This window comes from Lactuca virosa, chromosome 3 (genome assembly GCF_052849685.1).
Source record: "Lactuca virosa cultivar CGN04683 chromosome 3, Lactuca_virosa_CGN04683_v6, whole genome shotgun sequence".
Lineage (NCBI taxonomy): Eukaryota > Viridiplantae > Streptophyta > Magnoliopsida > Asterales > Asteraceae > Lactuca > Lactuca virosa.
The window spans coordinates 420,610,531-420,633,063 of record NC_136428.1 but is presented as its reverse complement, the minus strand read 5'-3'; the positions used below and the strand labels follow the sequence as shown (position 1 = coordinate 420,633,063).

Here is a 22,533-nt window from a genome sequence, read left to right as displayed (position 1 = left end):
ACTTGGGCCATAATACTTACACCCGAGAAGGGCCAAATTTTTCATTTCCCAAGGCCCTAAGCCTCATGACCACTGAAGATTGGACCGCAGCCCCGAATGAAGAAGCAAATCTGAAACCTAGTGTTACACCAACTTATCGATGAATATTCTTGAGAACTATAAAAATGTTGAGAATTGATCTAACTATTGATCAAACAAATGAAAGGTTAAAAAAAAGAGTTTGTATGTATAAATATGTTCATCATAGAAAAAATGTTAATTAAAGAAAATTACATGAAAGCATGATATTTTAACCATTTTTTATCTTAGTATTCGTGAATCAAAATATTTCATGGATCCAATCAACTTCGACAATTTTATTCTAGTATGACTACTTTAACCTGTTATAGTAAATAAAACTAACCAATATAGTTTTAGTTTGTTAAGCTTGAATTAGTGGCGGATTCAGAAAAAAAATATAAATGTTAGAACAATTTTTTTAAGGGTTGCAGTACTACTAAAAGAAACTCATTTTTCGATGGCTGTTTCCATCAGAAAAGAGTTACACCGACATATTTACATTAAATTTACACTTATTTCTGACGGATTTCCAAATGATTCGTGACGGATTTTGACGAATTTACACTAAATTTTACACTTAACGGTAAAATTTAAGAGGTTATCCGTGCCACCCATAACAACAAATAGGTATGTCCCTGACTTATTAGAATTTCTTTGATTTATAATCGTTACACCATAAAAAACAACCAAGATGTATTAATGGTTTTTTGTTATATTCTCTTAAAACTTATATATTTAGTTATTTACTCTACATGTGCCTACATGTGTATACGGAATGTATGTTTAGGTGTAGAATGTAGATGGCTGATGGCCCCCTTGGTCCTTCCCTTCCGCTCAGTCTCCAATTAAATGCTATCATCGCCATTAATGCTCTCTTTCCCTCCTCTGCAACCTCTACTTACAATATCTTTACATACACATATACATACAATACATACATGTATGTATATGTATGATTTGAAGCGACAACACAACTGACGTACACACACACACACAATAATATATATTGTGTCTTTTTGGTTTTCGAATCCAATCTCCGCTATTAATGCTTCCTTCCTGCAAATTTTCTCCTCGTTGCTTTGCGTATTCAGCTCTTACCACCTATTATCACTATTATAACTTCAAGTAAGTCTCTCTCTCTCTCTCTCTCTCTCGATATCGTTGTTTTCTCTCTCTACTGCATTTAATTTTGCAATTATTATCAAGTGCTATTCATGAATTTAATGGCGATTTGTAAGAACTGATGGGGGCGGAAGCTTGTAAAAGAGGAAGCAACACATTAAATTCAGTTTTTCAATGCTTTTTATTTGCAAAAAGTATTGGATCAACATGTCTATCTCCTAGGGTTTTTCAAAAGAACAATTAATTGATCTCGAAAAATAATAACCAAAAATTATTTAGCCATTATTGTTCTTCTGCATTTAGAGAAAAAAAAAAAAAACAAGTTGAGTTATTATTTTAAATTGTAATAATTAGTTTTTATTGTTTGATAAATTTATTTTATCATCCAGTATTTAAGGATCATATAATTTATTTTGTGTCGATTAATAATAAAACTGATCAATGTTTAAGGATCATCTAGCTAGATTTGTGCCATTGTAAATAATACCATAAAGAAAAATTCTAACAGTTAAATTATTAGGTTAAAATTGTATTAAAAAATAAACTATTTTTAACGTTTGACATTAAAGGGGTGTTTGGCAAAAAAAAATTATTGCTTATTAGCTTATAAGTTAATAAATAAGTGTAAGGTAACTTATGAAAAAATGACTTATTAGAGGTTCTCCATCGAAATAAATTATTTTCATCAAAACATTTTTTTAGTTTATATTGGTGTGAAACCTAATAAGTTGTTTTAAAAAGTTTAGCCAAACACCCCTAAATTGCCTACAAATCTAACTTATTATAAATAAAAAACAATTCTTTTCATTTCCACCTCTACTATACCGGTAAAGCATGTCATAGTTTAATTTTAAATTTTTGACATAAGTATTAAATTTTGTTATGAATTTGTCTAACATCTCAATTTGTTCAAATAAAAACAAAAAAGAAGAAAAAAAAAGATTAAGATTAGGAACAAAATTCACATATTGTTAAATTGTGAATACAAATCATTAAGCTGGAAATTATTATAAAAAGAGGAAATGACTAAACTAGCCAATTTTACTAATTATTTATCACTTTTTAGGCAAAAAATATCAACTATCCTAAAATAGCCATTAAAATTGAAGGTATCTCAAATCACCTACTGTTTCGTCCATGACAGCTTCAGTATATGTATATAAGATTTTTTTTTTCAAAATACCATATGAACCGTAGGTTTCTAAATGACCTACGGTATCCTCTGATAAGTCTATGGTTTCCAAACCGTAGGTTTTATAAGAACCTACGGTGTACAAGCAGTCAATGCACAAAACATACATCGATTGTTTGTACATCGTAGGTTGTTAGGAAACCTACGGTTTCCTTTATATATATATATATATATATATATATATATATATATATATATATATATATATTATTTTTGCGCCTTTTGTAAAAAAAGATCACCACATCACAATTATGTCATTTTATACGATCTACAAACAAAAAAAAGAGAAAACGAAAAAAAATTACGAAAACTGTAAGTTTCATAAGAAACCTACAGTATACAAGCAATCAATGCACGCTTTTATGCGTTGACTGCTTGCACACCGTAGGTATTTTATGAAGCCTACAGTTTTGTTTTTATTTTTTTAATTTTTTCCAAAAAAGAATAAACCGTATGTATTGAATCTCATCACAAACAAGAAAAAACAAAAAAAAAGTCCAAGATTCGAAGAAATATCTTGTCGTTCTTTGAAGGCTTCATTGATAGAGTTTTCTTAAGTTCAAAAACACAAAAAAAATAGCAAAAATGAAATTTTCAACTTTATATATTGTGGCTAACGGGCCCTAAAGACCCACGAAATAATAACCCATTGCACGAAAGAGTAGTCAACTCAGTATTGACCATAGTCAATACTGACCGTAGGTTTCTTAATCACCTACGATTTCAGTGGTTAATTTTAGATAAATGCTAATTTTTGGCTAAAAACTAAAAAGTAATTAAGGAAAATTGTTGGTTTTGTAATTTTCTCTAAAAGACACCAAATCATTGAGATGCATTCATAGTTTAAATTGTTGTGAATTAACTTAGTTTACAGTTTAATAACTGCAATGATCTAGTGTTATTTACGATTATGACACACATTCATTTTCAGTTTAATAGGTTGTACATATTTTCACAGTTTAATAACTACGAATTTGATTACTAAGTGGTTTCTAATTTTTTTTTTTTTTTTTTTTTTTTGTTTCTACTTGGATATTTTATAAATATAGTCCAAAGATTTTCTAAATAAAAAAATCGTCTAAAATTAGTTTTCCTTTATAAATTATTTGTTTACAAGTTTTTAATACGACCTCCTAAATTATTAACCGGTTTGTCGTCGTTGTAATGAAGGCCGATTACCAAATATGCTGATACATAGTTTCTGTATCGTGTTTTGCAAAACTCTTGAAGATAATATGATAATAGAGAGAGATATATAAATACGATCAATAAATGCAAATAGTGTCGGCATGTAATTCGCCGGTCGTCGTACCTGAGATTTTGATTCTTCTCTTGACATGTCTTTTCCCCCACACACACCAACACACATTTTCTTTTCAAATTCATTCTCAAATCTCCATCTCTCTCTCTCCATAATTATTGCTCAAATCATATATACTCTTCTTCTTAGTTCTTCCCCTACATATATACATTGATTCGTTAAATTTCTAGGGTTTTGATTAAGAGTCGTTGAAAATGGGGAGAGCACCTTGTTGTGAGAAGACAGGATTGAAGAGAGGGCCATGGACTCAAGAAGAAGACGAACTGTTGATTGAGTATATCAAGAAGAATGGCCATGGAAGCTGGCGATCTCTACCTAAACTCGCTGGTGTGTTTCTGTTTATCTCTTTCGCTAATTTATCCATGAAATCTAGGTTAAACTTGTTTTGGTCGAAGATCATAGCATTCTACTCGATTTTGATTTCAAAATCTTTAAAAGAATCAAATGATCGAAAGATATGATATTCAGTTACTCACCTCCATTTTTTGCTTCGATTTTGGTTTCAAAATTTCTCCCTCTGAATTTTACCTTAAAAAAATCAACAATCGAGCAAATCATATATCGCAACTTGGTACTTTTACATATATACTTTGGTTTCGTTTTTGTGATTATGCAAAAAGAAAAAATGCTTATTTTGTTTTTAAGAGGTCGGAAAAATTCAGTTTTGTGAATATTGAACATTTTAACTCGTAATAATTAATTTTGTAGTAGATAAATTTGATTATTTTGCAACTAAAAAACGAAAAACGTATTCATATTGTGAAGCAGATAAAATTTTATAATAAAAGTCCCAATACTTAGTTTTGGAAAAATAAAATTAAATAAATATGTATTTATTATGGCTCTAGAATGTCAGAAAACCCATTTTTGTGGAGCAGATTGCTAGTTGTTAATATTCGTTAAAGTCATGATAATTAATTTTTACCTTTATTTTCAAAAATCATTCTATCTTGTATACTTTTATTAATCCTTAATTATTTTGGTTAAGAAATTAGAAAATGTACATGTAAATCACTATTTTTAAATAATACTACGTACCCAATACTCTTTTTCTAATATAATAATTACATGTTTGTAATCTTAGTATTAAGTTAACTATTGTATATATCAAAAGTTTAAAAAAAAAATCATGAAATATGTTAGAAGATTGTTTATTTGTATGTATGGATATGGATTATGTTGAAGAGAGTAATCATTGATTCATATTCTCTTTGTGTCATCAACAAAACAGACAAATAAATGTGTGGGGTCCATACATATCTCTTATTATATATTATTATATAACATAATATCAAGACTTGGATTTAAATGCAACTTATTGACATCACATGGATGAAAGTACACTTTTGTTGTATTGTCCATTCTATCACTATTTGCACTAGTTTTTAACCAAAATAGGGTTATTGGAAAAAATATTTACCAATCTAGTATAACTTAAAAAATATTTACCAAACTAGTATTTTTCTTCATTTTTTTTATTTTTCAATATTTCTTATTGTTTTTCTATTTATTTAAAATATCAGCTTTTTTACTTTTTTTTATTTCAGTTTTTTTACTATTTATTTTAAATATCAGTTTATTATTATTATTATTATTATTATTATTATTATTATTATTTACTATGCATTTAACATAAATATCTAACATACAAAAGAGCTTTATTATTTTGGTTCATTACATGTCTATTTGATTAATTTTTTTCTACCGTTTATATAGTGATTACGAGTTTACTTTAATTTTCTTACCATTTATTTATACATATATTTTAAAAACTTAACCCTTTTACAAATTCAAGTTTTTTCTCATGTCTTTATTTATACAACCTTTGCATACTTTTTAATTGAGTGTCTTTACATTATAAAATATAAAAAGCAAAAGTTTACATATTTTTTGTCTTTACATAAAAACAAATATGTAAAAACATAGAAAACAAATTTTAAAAAAAATCTAATTTGTAAAACGAAAGAAATCATAAAATACATACATAAAACGAAATATGTAAAAAATATTTAGAAAACAAATTTCCAAATCAATAAAAACTATTATTTCAAAACACGTGAAAACAAAATTGTAAAAAAATATATACGGACAAAATTTTATAACACAACTATTACTTTTGCTTTTTATATTTTATTTTCAATGTAAAGAAACTCAATTAAAAAGCATGCAAAGGTTGTATAAATAAAGACATGAGGAAAAACTTCTTTTTGTAAAGGGTTAAGTTTTTAAAATATATATATATATATATATAAATAAATGGTAAGAAAATTAAAGTAAACTCGTAATCACTATATAAATGGTAGAAAAAAATTAATCAAATAGGCATATAATGAACCAAAATAATAAAACTCTTTTGTATGTTAGATATTTATGTTAAATGTATAGTAAATAAAAGTATATAAAATTTAATAAAAAAAACTGAAACAAAAATAAAATAAAAAAATAAACTGATATTTAAAAACAATAAATAGTAAAAAAAAAAACTGAATTAAAAAAAGTAAAAAAGCTGATTTTTTAATAAATAGAAAAACAATAAGAAATATTGAAAAATAAAAAAAATGAAGAAAAACACTAGTTTGGTAAATAATTTTCATACTATACTAGATTGGTAAATATTTTTTTCAATAACCCCATTTTGGTTAAAAACTCCTATTTGCACATCAAAATTAGAACCAATATATATTTTATATAAGAAAATTCATTAATTATTTATACAAATTTCTGGATGTGCCACGTGTTGCAGGTTTGCTCCGGTGTGGTAAGAGTTGTCGTCTCCGGTGGACAAATTACCTTCGGCCAGACATCAAACGCGGCCCCTTTAGCCCCGAAGAAGAAAAACTCGTCATCCAACTACATGCCATTCTTGGCAACCGGTACTGCTGAGACTCAAACCCTTGTCTGTTTCTACAAAATTACCACTGTGTCCCAAGGACACAGTGTTGGAGAGTCTTAGTCCCAATGTGGGTTGGGATTTTTTATAATCAATCACTAACCCTCAGCTCGCGTTGGCCCGCACTGTCAGAAAAGGACTTGTGACAATGTGGGTGGGATTCAACAGCTGAGGGTTAGTGATTGGTTATGGTTTTTATTTGGAGAGCTGAGGGTTACTGATTGGTTATGGTTTTTATTTGGAGAACAGTATGATTTTATACTAAAGTTTTATCTGTATTTTCCAGATGGGCTGCAATTGCAGCCCAAATACCAGGAAGAACAGATAACGAGATCAAGAATTTATGGAACACTCACTTGCGAAAACGTCTTCTTTCCATCGGAATCGACCCACAAACCCACGAGCCGACCGCCGTATCGGGCCCGCTAAAACGACCGCCGGCCTCCCCGTCCACCCGCCACATGGCACAATGGGAGAGTGCCAGGCTGGAGGCCGAAGCACGTCTTTCAATGGAATCATCTCTACTTTTAAGCTCATCGATAACAAACAAAAGAATCAACAACACCGCCAATGCCGACTATTTTCTCCGGATTTGGCATTCCGAAGTTGGGAACTCATTTAGAAGCATGAATAAGGTTGTGTGTTCTAGTCCGGCTTCACAAGCCTCGGTTTCCGGGACGACTATGGAAACGATACACAAACCGGAATTGGAATCGGAATTGAAATTTGAGGGTAAAAGCGGACATTTCTACACCGGAATCACACATTCCTCGAGCTCGGATGAAGTTGAGGATTCGTCCGATACCGCATTACAGTTGTTTTTTGATTTCCCTGGTCAAAATGATATGAGCTTCTTAGAAGCTCATTTCAATTAAAGTTGAACTAGAAGAGAAACTGTGTGACAGACAGCTCGTTTCAGACAGGTTCTCTTCTGGTATCAGTTTTTATGAAAGAAGACAAGATATTTGAGTACGAGGTCTTCGTTGTATTGTAATTTTATATAATATAATCATGACGTTTTTATGAACTTAGGTGTGAAACAACTAACTGTTATGAACTTAGCTATGAACGTAGATGACCGTTTTGGACCAATGATGATGATGAATGATATTTAACAATTTTTTAATCTACGTTTTGGCATTTCTTTGGCTTTCTTTGTGTTCACCAGGGCTTCTTTTTGGATATATGTATAAATCATATGGATTTTTGTTAAATTATGTGTTCGATTAACTTAATAACTTATATGAAGACAGGAGTTACGTTTTGTTAGGATAGAAGCTTAGTATATAATAGGGGTGTATATGGGGCGATGAGCTTGTTGCATCACTCATGTATCATGACCTTGTTTCATCCCTCATATGCTTGCATGTCCATAGGCTTGTTTCACCTCTCATGTAAGACATCACTAGCGAAAACTTATATAGAATCGCCAACGTCCTCAATAGACCTTAAAAACCTCATAAATGTATGGGCCACACAGGCAAGCTTAGGGACATAAGGGATAGAACAGGTCCTGAAACATGCAAAGTGTGTAAGAGATGAACCTACAAAAACATCGGAAAGAGACACCACACAATCCTCTCACCCATAAACTTCATACATAATAAGATGCAACATGTACGTAAAATGCCTAACACCATTTAGCAATCAAAATTTATCATCTAAGCATGAAAAGCATCTTAACCATGATTATCACCATAAACTCATCATCAAATCACAATATAATAGTAACTAGGTTTAAATCGGAAAGAAAAATGACAATAGACCTCAGTGAAAAAAAAATATTGGGTATTTGTGAAAAAAAAAAAAAGGTCAAAATGGAATCCAGCTAAATTTATCAAACCGAAAATGTATCACTCTTGAGGGATTTGTTGAATTTTTTTTTTTTTAATTTAGGTTTAAACCTGAAAAAAAAAATTGACTTGCATAAAAAAAATATATATTTTTTGTATGTAACTAATCAAAAGTACATAAGTAACAAGTGGTGGTGGTGGGGAGGTTTGGTGCATGTGGGTTGGGGGCAAGTTGAATTGAATAGCACTTGTACTGGATTAGTTATTGCATGAAATTTGAATGTTAAAAGTTTGTTCGAATAAAAAGAGACAATAGTTACTATACCATTATTCGAAAGACTATATATCTTAATTTGGTATATAACCAAAATGGAACTCCCCATTTCACAGCTTTTATAGTTATATATTTTCCTTGAAATATTATAAATTTTAAATAACTTTCTTGTATCAGTATTACTATAATTTTATATCACAAAAAAAAACAGATAAAAACCGTCAATATTCTTTTTTAAATGGTAGCAAGATCTATATAAAATGAAACTAGACAAAAGAGTAATGGAAATACAAAAAAACAAAAAATAAAATAAAATAATAATAATAATAAAATAATAATAATAATAATAATAATAAAGAGCATTACATTCTAGAACATGATTCGAACACAATTTTTGCCATCTTAACTGTACACCGGTGTTAATCCACCGATGTGCAAGTTGTACCTCACTTGCCAGTGTTGTGTTTTGAAGCCGGGTTGAAGATGTTATCGTTTATAAAACCCATTTGAATATCAGAGAAATAGCTATATGGACATCGCTTATTTTTTTTGTCATTAGGCCCAATAAATTTATGAGAGCTCATCGAATGAATACATGATCTTCATCTTCGGTAGCAAAATTACAGAGTTTGCACAAAGAGGTAGTCCCAACTCCCAATACCAATTTTATGTAGATTTGCAAGAATTTACGACTTTCAAGGGTGCTTTGTATAACAGAGAAAAAAAAAAGCGTCAAGGCTGTCGATGACTGATTTGCATAAGGTTAGACACCCCCCCCCCCCCCCCCCAGGAGAGATTAGAGGCTTTCCATAAGATCCATCCACTTATAAAAATGTGTTTCGACTTTTATATCTTAATTATGATTTTCTATTCTTTAATTAAAATTAAGGGTATAAAAGTCAAAAGCCATTGTTTTTATAATCTATATCTCATGAAATTACATTATGAGTTATCCAACTGCTTCATCAAAATATCACATTATAAACCATTGACCACGTATTTTGAATATTACCAAATTCAAAAAGTCTTTAACAAATTAAAACATATCACCAAATCCAAAATTTCGTCATCCAACTATTATCAAGTTTGGCCCCCACAAAATCAAGTCACAGTCCAAAATAACCCTAAAAATATGGGTAGAAGGTTCCAAATGGTGAGAATAGAAAATCTTTACCTGTACAGTTTGTATTTAAGGGGCGAAATTTACTATAAACATCTAGAAATTTCAGTTTTTTTTTTGTTCTTTATTTATGCTGCGAGTGTTCCTTCATTGACTTGGCTATCATCGATAAAATCTGAAGTTTGGGATTTAGGTTTTATAACAACACGAGAAAACCCGTATCCAAGAGAGCTTCCACTGGTTTCACATAGCTGAAAAAAAGAGTGTTTATTAAAAATAAATCATTTTATTTCTTGAGAAAAGATGAAAAATAAAAGGATGATTTGATACCTCGGTTAGTTCTGAGAGGTGACGTGTTCTAAACTCATTGATTGTGGCAGCTATTTCGGACATTGGTAATTTAGCCTATCAAAAATGAGTTGAGAAAATGTTTCTGAATTCTGATCTATTTATTGCAGAAATAAGAATACTTTTATTTACTTAGATAAAATCAAACATTAAGTACCAACTTTTTAGAAATTTGCCCTTATAGATCTAGATGCAAGAAAAGAAATAACACTACTTTTATTTATTTGTGTGTTATAGCATCCTACTTCCTTTTTTTCTATTCAGCATTGTGCTTTTTTTTCTAAGGCATTGTACTTTCTTTTTTATACTTTGAAAAGGTCGAACAATTATAGCAATGAAAATTGGTATAATCAATTTTTAAAGTATGATGCTATAATAAGAAGCAATGAAAGTAGAGTGCTATAAAAAAGGGCAAAAATAAATAAAAACAAATTGTATTTTTATTGTTTTATAAATTTAGACACTTTAAACTATTTTACATAGTGATTAAACCATTAATATTTTTTTGACTTTTGGATTTTTATAAAAGCATAATGTATGTATACCATTTTATCGATTTAGTCACTGAATTATCATCATAGTTTTCATTTAAAAAAAAAAAAAAAAAAAAAAAGCAGATAAATGGGTTTTTTTAACCTGAAATTAAAAACCAGATAGCATTTAATGGAATATATAAAAGAAGGCCTTACTTGTGCAAGAACAGCAGCTGCTAGCTGTAAACTTGGCTCTAAAGTCTCTGGCACAACCTGCATCGAGTTTTTTTACTCAAAGTTAATATGGTGTGAGGGATTTATATGAAAAGGAATGTTTCTTGCATTAGATGTAAAGAGAAAAATACCGCTGTTGCTCCAGCTTTCTCCAAATTGAGTCCATGATCAACATCATGAGCACGTACAAAAGTCTTCACATTGGGGAAGTATTTGCTGAGAGCCCAAACAGTTCTATAATTTGCACCAGGTGTATCCAAAGTTATTGCTGCAGCACAGGCCCTTTCTGCCCCAATTTTATGAAGAACCTGAAAAATCAATAAACATTAAATAAATCAATGAAAGTACAGTCCTATCTCTTACAAATGTGTTCTTTTTTTTTTTTGGTGATAGAAATTGGGTGGGGTTCACCTCTCGACTACCAGCATCACCAAAGTATACAGGAAGGTCAAGTGCACGTCCCACTGCTACTCGATCACTGGTGATCATGGAAATTTTAGATGCCACTTGACTACTTATCATATATAATTCATAAAAAGTACGGGATGAATGGAAGAAACAACCATGTACTTTCATATATTTGTGTGTATTATAGCATCTTACTTTCTTTCTATTACAACAACATTTTTTTTCTTATTAAGCCATTGTTATACTTTGAAAAGTCTACCCAACTATATATAGTATTGCACATTTTTTTTCTTATTATACAAGTGAAAACGGTTTTGTATTTAAGTGACATTTGTGTAGCCTATAACTAGGTAGATTTTCTAAAGTACAACGTACTTTCATATATTTGTCTTTTCATTGTATTACAGAATTGTACTTTCAAATTTTTTTCGTATTAGGCCATTGTAATTTGAAAAATCAACCCAATTATAGCATTTTACTTTTAATTTCTTTTTCCTATTATAGCAGTGAAAAGTGCTTTGTATTCAGATGACATTGCTATAACTGTGTATATTATTTTCTAAGGTACAATGCTGTAATAGGAAAAAGTGGAACAAATCAGTGAAAGTACATTGCTATATCTCAAAGTTAACCAAAAAAATTATAAAAAGAATAACGAAGAGATGTGATAAGTGTGTGAGAGAAGACAGTTAAGGAACATAAAAGTAAAAGAACTCCATACCTCCTCACGTCAAGAGCAACAAATGGAATAAGTCTTTCAGAAAGCAGCTGGGCAATGATCTGAAAGAACCAAAAAAGTTAAAATAAAAATATTTAAACATCACATAAAAATAGTCACGAACATCATGTTCATGTCCATCATATTAACCTTAGTTAAATTTAATAATAAAACACAATTTTAAGATTAGAATATACCTGGCCTACACGTCCAAAACCACATATAATGATATGATCCTGCAAATCATCCGTCTGAAAATAGGATACATCAAATTACAATAAATTAGCCATGAAAAAAAGACTTGATTCATGTAGTTACCAATATCACATTATTAAATAAATCTACAGATGTGATGCCATTTTCTGAAATCTTCTTGACATATAGTAACTAGATTCACTCAGAAAAAGCACTTTACATACTAAATTCCATGTCCAATGCTTTCCCTCCAACTTTTTGTGTCATTTTCTAATTTCCCCCTAAAAGATATACATTTGGTAAAAGTAATTTTTGGGATATTATATATTACCTCACTTTCTACAGGTAATAGACTACGGACATCTTGCTGCTCAAAACGAGATGCTATTAATTGGCCTCCAGCAGCTAACCATGGTGTGATAGCCATTGAAATCCCCACCACAAGAAATAGCAAAGAAGACAACTGAGAAGTCATTATACCCTGAAAAGAAACATAAGATTACAAATTATAAACATAGTAACTGCACTAACGTACATAATATAATTTCCGTCCAGTTCCATGTCTTAAAGAAAGGAATAATAGAAGAAATGAAATCTGTCAAGGGAATTGGAATCTGAAGGAATCATATCTGTCATCTGAAAAGCGTTTGGTGGGCAGGAAACGAGATGTAATTGAATTCAATTAAAAAAAATAAATAAATTATTGATTTTGGAATTTTTATTTTTATTTAAATTATCTTTTGTTTATGTAAATATAAATAATTAAATTTATTAATTTTATTAGTTTCAAAATATAATGAGGTATTTTGGTCATTTAATAAAAAGGGAAGAATGGTTTGCAGAGGGTGTGTTTGGTTTGCAGAAGGTTTTTGGAAGGAATGGAATCCATCAAAGGAATCGGAACATGAAGGAATCCTAATCTCTCATGTAGTTGGTTGGCAGAAAAAGAAAAGGAATTTAATTACAAAATAACTAAATCATTTTTTTAATATTTTATCTATTTCAAATAATATCTAATCGAATTTTTCATTATCGATATATAACGAGCATATTTTGGTCATTTAATAAAAAAGAACGGAACTGCATTCCTTTTAGCCTCCCCTAGGAACTGTAAATCCATCAAACACGGAATTTGCAGGATTCAAATGGAATTGGATTCCATCCATTTGTCAACCATACACACCATGGAATGGAATCTCGATTCCAATCCCGTCACAACTTAGATTACATACCTGATTGACAGCTTCACCAAAGGCCACAAATGCAAATTCTCCACCAGGTGCAAGTAGAAGACCAACTCTGATTGCAGATATCAATGAGACACCAAAAAGCCTACCAACTACAGCCACAAGTATGGTCTTCCCAACAAGCAGAAGCCCTAAAGTCCCCATAATAACAGGAAAGTTTGAAACTAGAAGTTTTGGATCAATTGACATTCCAACCTGAAAAAAAAATAAAAATCAAGTCCTTTGAAATCCCCTTCTTTTGTAAATGGTACAATTCTAGATAAGAACATCCACCATAGGGAGCTTATTGGGTCATATTAAGCTACCAAATAGTCAACTCTCCTATTGTGGAGTTTTTTGGAATACATGTGCAAGTACAAGCTTAATTATAGAGTTTTTCATTCATTGGGACTGAATGCCACGGCATCAGTCAGTTTGTTAATTCCTTGTTTGTATATCACTATATTGTATGAATCCTGAGATGTCGAGTTCAGGATTTTTATACAAGATACAAACAAGGGAACTAACTAACTGATGACGTGGCATTCAGTCCCACAACTGATGATGTGGCATTCAGTTCAATAGAAGGTATACCGTCATGAAGAAGAGGCCTAATAGAAGGCCACGATATGGAGCAATGTCTGATTCAACTTGCAAAGAGAATTCAGTTTCTGCAAGTAGCAAACCAGCCAAAAATGCTCCTAGTGCCATGGAAAGCCCAGCCTGTGAAAATAAATATGAATGACAAAATGATTTTTTAAATATAAAGATAGTTAAATTAAGTGTGCTCACCCTCGCAGTAAGGAGACTAGTTCCCAGGATAACCAGGAGAGTATTTGCAGAGAATATTTCTGCATTCTGCATCTCTGCAATTTGCTTGTAAATTGGCCGAAGCAACTGCAAGTAGCAAGAGGGGAAATAAGCTAACAATTGCCCATAAAATGCATCAAAACTTCTATCATTATACTTTGAGCATGTTTTCTTATAAAGGGTTAAATGCATGAAATAGCAATGTACTTTAATATATTTGTTTATTATAGCATCATACTTCCATTTTTATCCTATTACAGCATTTTACTTTGAAAAATCCACCCAATGATAGCAATATCAACCAAATACAAAGCAATTTAAATTGCTATAATTAGGTAGATTTTTCAAAAGGACAAATATCGTAATATGAAAAAGATTGCAAGTACAATGCTACAATTGGATAGATTTTTCAAAGTAAAATACTGTAATGAGAAAATAAAATTGAAAACACATGTTGTAGTAGAAAAAAATGGAAGTTAGATGCTATGTAAACAAATAAAAGGAAGTACATTGTTATTTCTTGCATTTAACTTTAACCCATTTTATACTTGGAGATGGGATCTTATAGGGAGCATGCAAGAATTTTTTTGGGTCTCGATAGGAACTAGGGCGTGTCTGGTTTGCAGACTCATTCTGATGGAATCTGTCGGAATTGGAATTCAGGATTCCATTCCATGTTTGGTTCATTGGTTGTTAAATGGATGGAAATCAATTCCGTTGGAATCCTTCAAATTCCATGTTCGATGGATTTCACTATTCCTAGGGATGGCGGAAGGAAATTTAATTTCATTCATTAGTTTTTTTAAAAGACCAAAGTACCTTCATTATTGTTTAATGTAAAAGATTCAATTATATATATTCACATTAAACAATAAATATTTAAATGTAAATATATATTAATTTTTATTTATTGAATTCCATTTCATTTCCTGCCAACCAAATACGTAACGGATTATGGATCCTCCAAATTCCAATTCGTTTAACAGATTCCATTCCTTCCAAAAACATTCTAACCAAACACCCCTAAGAGAGTAAAGGTTATGACGTTATGTACCCAAATGAAATTATTAAAGGGTACAAGTCGGATGTTAAGAATCAAATGCAGATGTTGTAATAAATTTCATAAATTGTATAGAAGTTTACCAAGCGTCCTCCAGCAATAATGGCGCTAATAGCAACAAGTGCCTTCACAGCAGCCAATCCAAGAGCTTCAGCAATTGCTTGGAAGCCAATCTGAGAGCATAAAAGGATTGTTCATTGATGAGGGGAGTTAGAACTATCAAATCAGGTTACAAGCAAAACAACATCTTAGGCTTTGTTACATATATAAGGTTTGGCTTTTGTATCTATAAAAAACAACATATTAGTTACGGGTTTTTGTTTCAAAACCGAACCCAACAGGATCTTAATATGACATCATTATCATAACATATATAAATTCTCAATGGAAACCGTAAATGCATGTTACTTATTTTAATTTTTAACATACTTATTCAATTAAACACAGACGTTTTGAATATTTAATATTTCCGTTCAGTTCGGGGTTTTTTGGTTTCCATAATTTCTCATTTTTGGGTAGGTTTCAACTTTCTTTGCATGCCCATATGAAAAACAGATCCAGTTGAACCGCGCTAGAAACCGATTGTTTAGGTTTGGTTTTGGCTTTGACTTAAAGAACATAGTCATTAAATGAATGGTGTGTGTTGATAAAAATACTTACCCCTCCTTTTGACGAATTTGGTGAAATAAGAGGTATGAGAATCAGCAAAACAACAACGGCCAAGTCCTGACAAAAAAGAGACAAATCAAAAAATAAAAATAAAAAGGAGCATGATTTGTTAAGATAGAGAGAATGAGCAAGAAAACATACCTGAAAAAGTAAAACAGAGAATGTAGCTCGTCCATGGCGTGATGTGCTCTCACCTCGTTCCTGCAATACCTGTACAAGTAGAAGATTGATATTAACTTAATGGGATAAGTGCAAGAAATAGCAATGTACTTTTATTTATTTTTTATTATACTAGCATTCTCTTTTCATTTCTTTCTTCCAATTACAGCATTCTACTTTCATTTTTTTTTTCTTATTAAGCCATTGTACTTTGAAAAACCTACCTACCCCATTATAACCATGAAAAAGTTTTTATATTTGATTTAATGGGCTAAGTGCTACAAATAGCAACTTACTCTTATTTATTTGTTTATTATAGCATTCAATTTGCATTTCTTCCAATTACAACTTCCTACTTTCAAAAGAAATTCATAATAAAGCATTGTACTTTGAAAAATCTACCATATTACAGCATCATCCTTTCAAAAAGAATTTATTATTAGGGCATTGTCTGTGAAAATCTATACAATTATAGCAGTGAAAATGATCTGTATTTGGATGACATTTCTACTAATTGGGTAGATTTTTAAAAGTACAATGCTATAATAGGAAAAAATGATAGTAAGATGCTATAATAAACAAACCAATAAAAGCACTGGTGATTACCTGGAGGACAACAGCAGTGGAAGATAGTGCCAGGCCATTACCAATGACAATTGCAGCAGGCCCTAGCTGTCCACAAACAAAATGGGCAACCATTCCAACAACAACAGCTGTCGCCAAGACCTGTGTAACAAGGATTTAAATATTGGGAGTAATGCAAAAAAAACAAATAATGATTTAGGCTTGTTAATAATTATAAAAACCAAATGATTGCAATTACCTGAGCAGAACCTAATCCAAAAACATATTTCTTCATGGAACTCAGCCTTTCAACAGAAAGCTGCAGAGAGTTTACAGTTTTAATCAACTTTCTTCTGATACAGATGCACAAACTTAAGATAAACTAAGGGCTAAATGCAAGAGGTAGCAACGTACTTCCATTTATTTGTTTATTATACCATTTTATTTTTCATTTCATATTGTTACTGCATTGTAGTTTGAAAAATATAGATGATTATAGCAATGCCATTCAAATATAAAGCAACTTGCATTGCTATAATTGAGTATATTTTTCAAAGTACAATGCCTCAATAAGAAAAAATTGAAAATACAATGTTATAGTAGAAAAATGTTGTACTAAGCAAATAAATGATGGTATGTTATTATTTCTTGTATTTAGCCCCAAACTTAAATCAGACTTAGGTATACTAACCTCGAGGCCAATATTGAAAAGCAAGAAAACAACTCCAAATTCAGCTATTGCTTTTGTAGCATGTACATTGCGTATAATTGAAAGACCATATGGTCCAATCAAGATGCCGGCAGTCAGATACCCAAGAACAGGACTGCCTGAAGACACAATCAGATGAAAGAATCAAAAGATTAGGTCATGACAAACTGTATTCCTATAACCATAGAATGTTCTAAACTTAAAAATATAAATGATCGAGATTTATTTAAAAAAAAAAAACATAATAACTAATAAACAAGATTTTAGGGACATGATCATTTGATATTTTGACATACAATTTCAAAGATAAAGCATATTATAAGAAATAAAACTAATAATGTTGGCATAAAGACACATCAGCAATGTTTTCTATCCATCACTAGTTGGATCAAATAAACTTTAAGTACCTCCAGGAAGTTTCTGGAATATAGGAACAAAGATAACACTGGCAAGTAATAACCATAGAATGTCCAACAGGGAAGCTTCTTCTTCATTCATCTGAATAGATTAAACATGAGATCAGTAAGCATCAAACACAAAATTAAATAGCATTCATTACACCCAACTTGAGACAAGTGGCAAACAGCATACCTCTTGATGAGGAAGCATCTCGATAAGCTTTTTGACTCTCATTGGTAATTTCCTTATTTGTTTGACCAATGGCTTAGCATTTGATGAAACCTCATCAATACTTGTGGTGATAATGTCAGGTTGTTGAAATAGCTGATGGATCCTTTCTTCCCGTTTAGCATAAAAAGCAAAACTGACATGTATATAGTCATCACATGATAAGAGGAAAACAATTTCAGTATCAAATATTAGTAACTCACTAGTTCTTTTTTTCTTTTAAATAACTGAATTAGAAAGAAATTTATACCCTGCAGCAAGAAGCATAGAGCCAAGCACAAGTTTAGGTATTTGTGATCTTGTGGAATCGATTAGCCATTGAAAAAATGAAGTAGGAGTAAACTCGGTATCATCCTCTGCAGAAGAGAAAAACGATGCTGAAAAGAAACGGGAGGACTTCTTCAACAATGTTTTAGAAGAATTTAATGGTGACGTGTCCTTGGTCAAATCCTTCTGTGTTTCTGGCTTTTTTGTTTGACTTTTCGTCTTTTCTGCATCATATTCCGTCTCTTTAGATGGTAAACTTGGTTTCCCATACTCTTGTTCACTGTCATCAGAAGATCTCGACTCTTCAAACATTTGGCTATCTATTACATCTTCAGTGGTGGAAGAACCCTCAATAGATCCATCAACAATTATCTCAACAGAGTTTCCTTGAATGCCCTTTTCATCCTCACCCATTGAATCCTCAATTAAATTTTCAGAGGTATCCACAAGGGAGATGGGAAGCAATTTCTCAGCTTTCTGCAATGCGATTTCAGCATCATTAACACGTTTTGTCGCCTCGAGTTCAAAAGCAACAGCTTCCTCTGCTAAAAGCATTATATTTGCCACATCCTCTTCAGCTCTCAAAGCTTCCATCTCTGCTTTCTTTGCAAGATCTTTAAGTGTTTCCACTTCTCTTTCCAACCCATCTTTCCTATTCTGCAACTGAGTCAACGTTCCTTGACAATTAGCCAAAGTCAAAAGACACTCTCTTATATCTTCTTGAGCAATAAAGACAGCTTCCTCTTCTTCTCTCAATGGATTTAAATTTTTTTCTTCACTTTCATTTTCCATGCTTGTTCTTTCTTTAGCAACTTCTAACGAATCAAGAGCCAATGTAAGCCTAGCCTCAGACAATGCTAGTGCCATTGCAGCTCTCTGAACAGCTTCATTAGCAGCAACCTCTTCATTTGTAATCTCTTCAATCAAAAGCAAAGTTGAATTGACACTATCTTGGGCATTTGAAGCTTCATCTTTTAGTGCTATTGCTGCTTCTGATACCCTTTGAGCCTTTTCTTCAAACATGGTACTGTTAAGTTGAGCAATCTCCAATTCCTTAAGTGCCTTCTGCAACACTTTCTTTAATTCATCTACACTTGGGTTCTCTGTTTCCTCTTCTTCCCCCTCATCATTTAACTTTTCTGGACCAAAATTAGTGTCCCCTGTTGGGTTCTCTTCACTACTACTCTCAATAAAATCAACATCCCTCTCTGTCCCATCTATATATGCAATTGAATCATTTCCTTGACATGTTACTTTAACTCCTCTTGGTGTCTTAAGTATACAGACAGTGGATTTGGGTTTATTATAACTCCACAAACAACTTTTCAACTCGCCTCCACTATGACTAGACAAAATCAATTTCTTTAACTTCTTTCTAGGCCCAACAAACACGAGCCGTGTGTTGCCAAACAATTTGTAATCATACCTTGAGTGCACAGTTAGCTGCTTTAATGCTCTATAACAAGTACCTTCACTGCCACGGATTTGAAAACTACATGAAATATCCATATTCACCTCGCTTTTTCACTTTCTAACTATAAACTGATGATAGAACCAACTCTCCTTTTTGTGTCATCATTTACCTGTTGAAGCAAATTGATTTCACACATACTCAGAAAAGAACCAAACATGTATGCTATATGTGGGCTTAATAAACCAAATTTAAGTCATCCAAAGTCTAATTTGTATAATATGTGTAGTTGATTTCAAGCATAAGTCACAGTTTCAATGGTTGTTGAATCTCTTATTGACCTCAAATTTGCCACCAAAAAATATTAAAGAAACAAACTGGATTAAAACTCAGATGTACCTAAAAACTCTACTACTGTAACTTAAGCAAATTTCACTTCAAAATAAACAAAAACACACAATCACATATTACTTAATATTTATATATATCCATTCAGAAATCATGCTCAAGTATAGTACATATACTCTATCTCAATGTCTATATAAAAACAAGCATCATTCCTACCTACCAACTCAAAAATAACAAAACAACCACTTTTTTTCTGCATGTGTGAATGTCGATGTGCAGATAGGTTCGACATGTCAAATTTCAAGTCAATTCTTGATAGCTCGACTTCAAAATTCATTATAAGTACCCTACAGAAGAACATCACAACCATGTCCTACTCAAAGCTAATCAATTATCAAGCTATCATCGTACATTCCACTTCAAATTTTTGTATATGTATCGATCGAACGACATATGTATAAATGTCTATCTAAATTCGAAGTAATTATGTACAGATGAAAGCTCATTCGTGTTCGAATAACAAAAATTTCGATCATCCAATGTCTAGTTTCTAATAAGTTGACTTCAATATTGGCTAAATATGCTCTAGAAAACACTAAAATAATCAACAAATTAACCGCAATCAAGCTTCCGTTCTACATTCTACTTCGAAATATAAACTTAGAAGAATATGTATATGTGTGTAGTTAGAACTGTATAAGCGTGTGCAGATGAAGTGAAAACTTACTGATCGATCGTTACATGTGGAGTAATACCGGAAGGTTGAGCTTGAAAAATATCAATGGCGGATTTTCTCAGGAAAAAATTAGGTTAAAAATGGAAATGATGAAGGGATGATGACGTCAGTGGCCCAGGGGAAGGGGAGGAGAGAGTTGTGTCTAAAAAGAAAGAATATACTAAAAGAGTAAAAGATGCCTTAAAAATTTGGGCTGAGCTTGTTAATCGGGTCGGACATAAACGGATTAAGTAGTGAGTGTTGGATACAAGATTAATATAATGGGAAATTGAGTAATATAACTCATATAAATTTGATAATAGTAACTAATTTTTTATAAATTTTATAAAATGACTACTTATTTTGGAATATAGTATTCACTAGTAAGCGGGTTCATTGAGTGTATGGTGGTTGGTAGATTTTGGGTTTGGAATCTAACACTTGTACGTTTCGGACTAAAAATATATATTTCGGACTGTGCATTCCATAATAGTTATGTTCATTTCGTAGTCGGTGACGGTTGGTAGGTATCGGGCTCGGAATCTGACTTCGTACATTCTGGATTGATAAAGTCTATTCTGGAGTACGGTAATAACAGTACATAGAACTAGAACTGACATTCCCGAGTCACGGATACATATTTCGGAGTCATGGACACACATTCCAGACCCAAAAAAAATAGATATTACATCCCTATATTAGATGTTATCATATTTAGTTAGTCACATACTTCGGATCATCCATAATTCTTAATTACAATTGTCTAAAGATGAGTTTCTCAGACAGTGAGCACGAAGAAAGTTTTACCAACCTGCATGTTTACCTACACAACATTCAAAGGAAGAACCATCATAGTTACATGAACATCAAAACTGATGTTATGGATCGTTTTCAACTCTATTTTGTGGCTATTGGATGTGTGGTAAAAATAATTTTGTTTCATATTTGAATTGTTTATATAAAATTTATAACGTTTCTATAACTAATTGTTTTGTTTTCCTAAAAAAATATAATTTCATGTATTCATTGGTTGCTTGTTATCAGCTTTTTATAGGCAGTGTTCGTCTAAGAGGTGACTACCTAAAAACAATGTTTGTAGCGGTTGTTATAGATGGGAACAATCAAACCCTCCCTATAGCATTTGGTTTGGGTGTGACAAATAATGTCGACTCTTGTACCTAGTTCCTGATGATGTTAAAGGAAGCTCTCAGGAAGGTTAGGGAGGTATCATTCATAATCAATATGGACAATGTCATTATTCATGTGTAGCTCTCAGGAAGGTTAGGGACGTATTCCTTAATTTTTATCATGGGTATTGTTATAAGAGTGTGGCAATGTATATGCGCACAAGAGTTGGTGGAAATAGAACATTAGAACCTTTGTTCTAGCATACATGCAAATCATATACTATGTCTAATTTTCAACAAACATTTTGTCGGCTAAACCATGATGCACGTGAGGTGCTTGCCAACATCGGTCATGCAAAATTGGTAAGACCCTAGGGCTCATTGCTATGTGTCCCAAGGGCTCGATGTACTGAGCAAGGGGGATCGGGCCTAGCCAATATGTCCCAGTAGGAGCATGTCTATTACTGATTCGTTCTTTGACATGCATCCATGGTTATGTGTTTGATATCGTTTGTATCTGTGTATAGGGGTAAGGATTATATGATATGATATTGTGTATGTGTGGAATTCACTAAGCTTTGTGCTTACCCCTTTTCCCTTAAAAATATTATTTCAAGTGCACAGGATGGTCGGTTATGATTGTACACATTGGCTCGAAACGGGTTTTTGGAATTGATACTGAATTTGTTATGT

The 22,533-nt window shown here is 31.7% G+C and overlaps 2 protein-coding genes across 3 annotated transcripts; one reads left to right on the top strand and one right to left on the bottom strand.

Moving 5' to 3' along the window:
* Positions 1 to 837: 837 nt before the first annotated feature.
* On the top strand, positions 838 to 7,735 carry LOC145167821 (transcription factor MYB17-like). Of its 2 annotated transcripts, XM_079087074.1 has the most exons (4): positions 838 to 1,185; positions 3,866 to 4,022; positions 6,439 to 6,568; positions 6,872 to 7,735. In XM_079087074.1, exons 2-4 carry the CDS (start codon positions 3,890 to 3,892, stop codon positions 7,458 to 7,460), a joined length of 852 nt encoding a protein of 283 aa, XP_078943200.1. In that variant the 5' UTR covers positions 838 to 1,185; positions 3,866 to 3,889; the 3' UTR covers positions 7,461 to 7,735. The 2 variants fall into 2 exon arrangements, with proteins under 2 accessions (XP_078943200.1, XP_078943199.1); XM_079087073.1 differs by lacking the exon at positions 838 to 1,185 and having other exon boundaries at positions 3,550 to 4,022.
* A 1,925-nt stretch (positions 7,736 to 9,660) lies between these two features.
* On the bottom strand, positions 9,661 to 20,900 carry LOC145167820 (K(+) efflux antiporter 2, chloroplastic-like). The gene is made up of 21 exons (XM_079087072.1): positions 20,726 to 20,900; positions 18,223 to 19,822; positions 17,937 to 18,108; positions 17,753 to 17,843; positions 17,328 to 17,464; positions 16,896 to 16,955; positions 16,679 to 16,798; positions 16,055 to 16,123; positions 15,905 to 15,970; positions 15,328 to 15,417; positions 14,167 to 14,271; positions 13,969 to 14,097; positions 13,381 to 13,590; positions 12,480 to 12,629; positions 12,151 to 12,204; positions 11,957 to 12,015; positions 11,239 to 11,305; positions 10,959 to 11,135; positions 10,810 to 10,866; positions 10,103 to 10,177; positions 9,661 to 10,023 (listed from the first exon to the last, which is right to left on the bottom strand). The coding sequence occupies exons 2-21, from the start codon at positions 19,746 to 19,748 to the stop codon at positions 9,901 to 9,903; spliced, it is 3,537 nt and encodes a 1,178-aa protein (XP_078943198.1). The 5' UTR covers positions 19,749 to 19,822; positions 20,726 to 20,900; the 3' UTR covers positions 9,661 to 9,900.
* Positions 20,901 to 22,533: the final 1,633 nt, after the last annotated feature.

Bases quoted from the DNA above. Each gene is read 5' to 3' on its own strand.
- LOC145167821 (XM_079087074.1), top strand. From the start codon at position 3,890: ATGGGGAGAGCACCTTGTTGTGAGAAGACAGGATTGAAGAGAGGGCCA. The intron at 4,023-6,438 runs GTGTGTTTCTGT...CACGTGTTGCAG, and splicing joins ATCTCTACCTAAACTCGCTG to GTTTGCTCCGGTGTGGTAAG. The intron at 6,569-6,871 runs GTACTGCTGAGA...TGTATTTTCCAG, and splicing joins CATGCCATTCTTGGCAACCG to ATGGGCTGCAATTGCAGCCC.
- LOC145167820 (XM_079087072.1), bottom strand. From the start codon at position 19,748: ATGGATATTTCATGTAGTTTTCAAATCCGTGGCAGTGAAGGTACTTGT. The intron at 12,016-12,150 runs GTATATTCTAAT...TGGTTCTTTCAG, and splicing joins GTTTTGGACGTGTAGGCCAG to ATCATTGCCCAGCTGCTTTC. The intron at 10,024-10,102 runs GTATCAAATCAT...TCTTTTTTTCAG, and splicing joins ACCTCTCAGAACTAACCGAG to CTATGTGAAACCAGTGGAAG.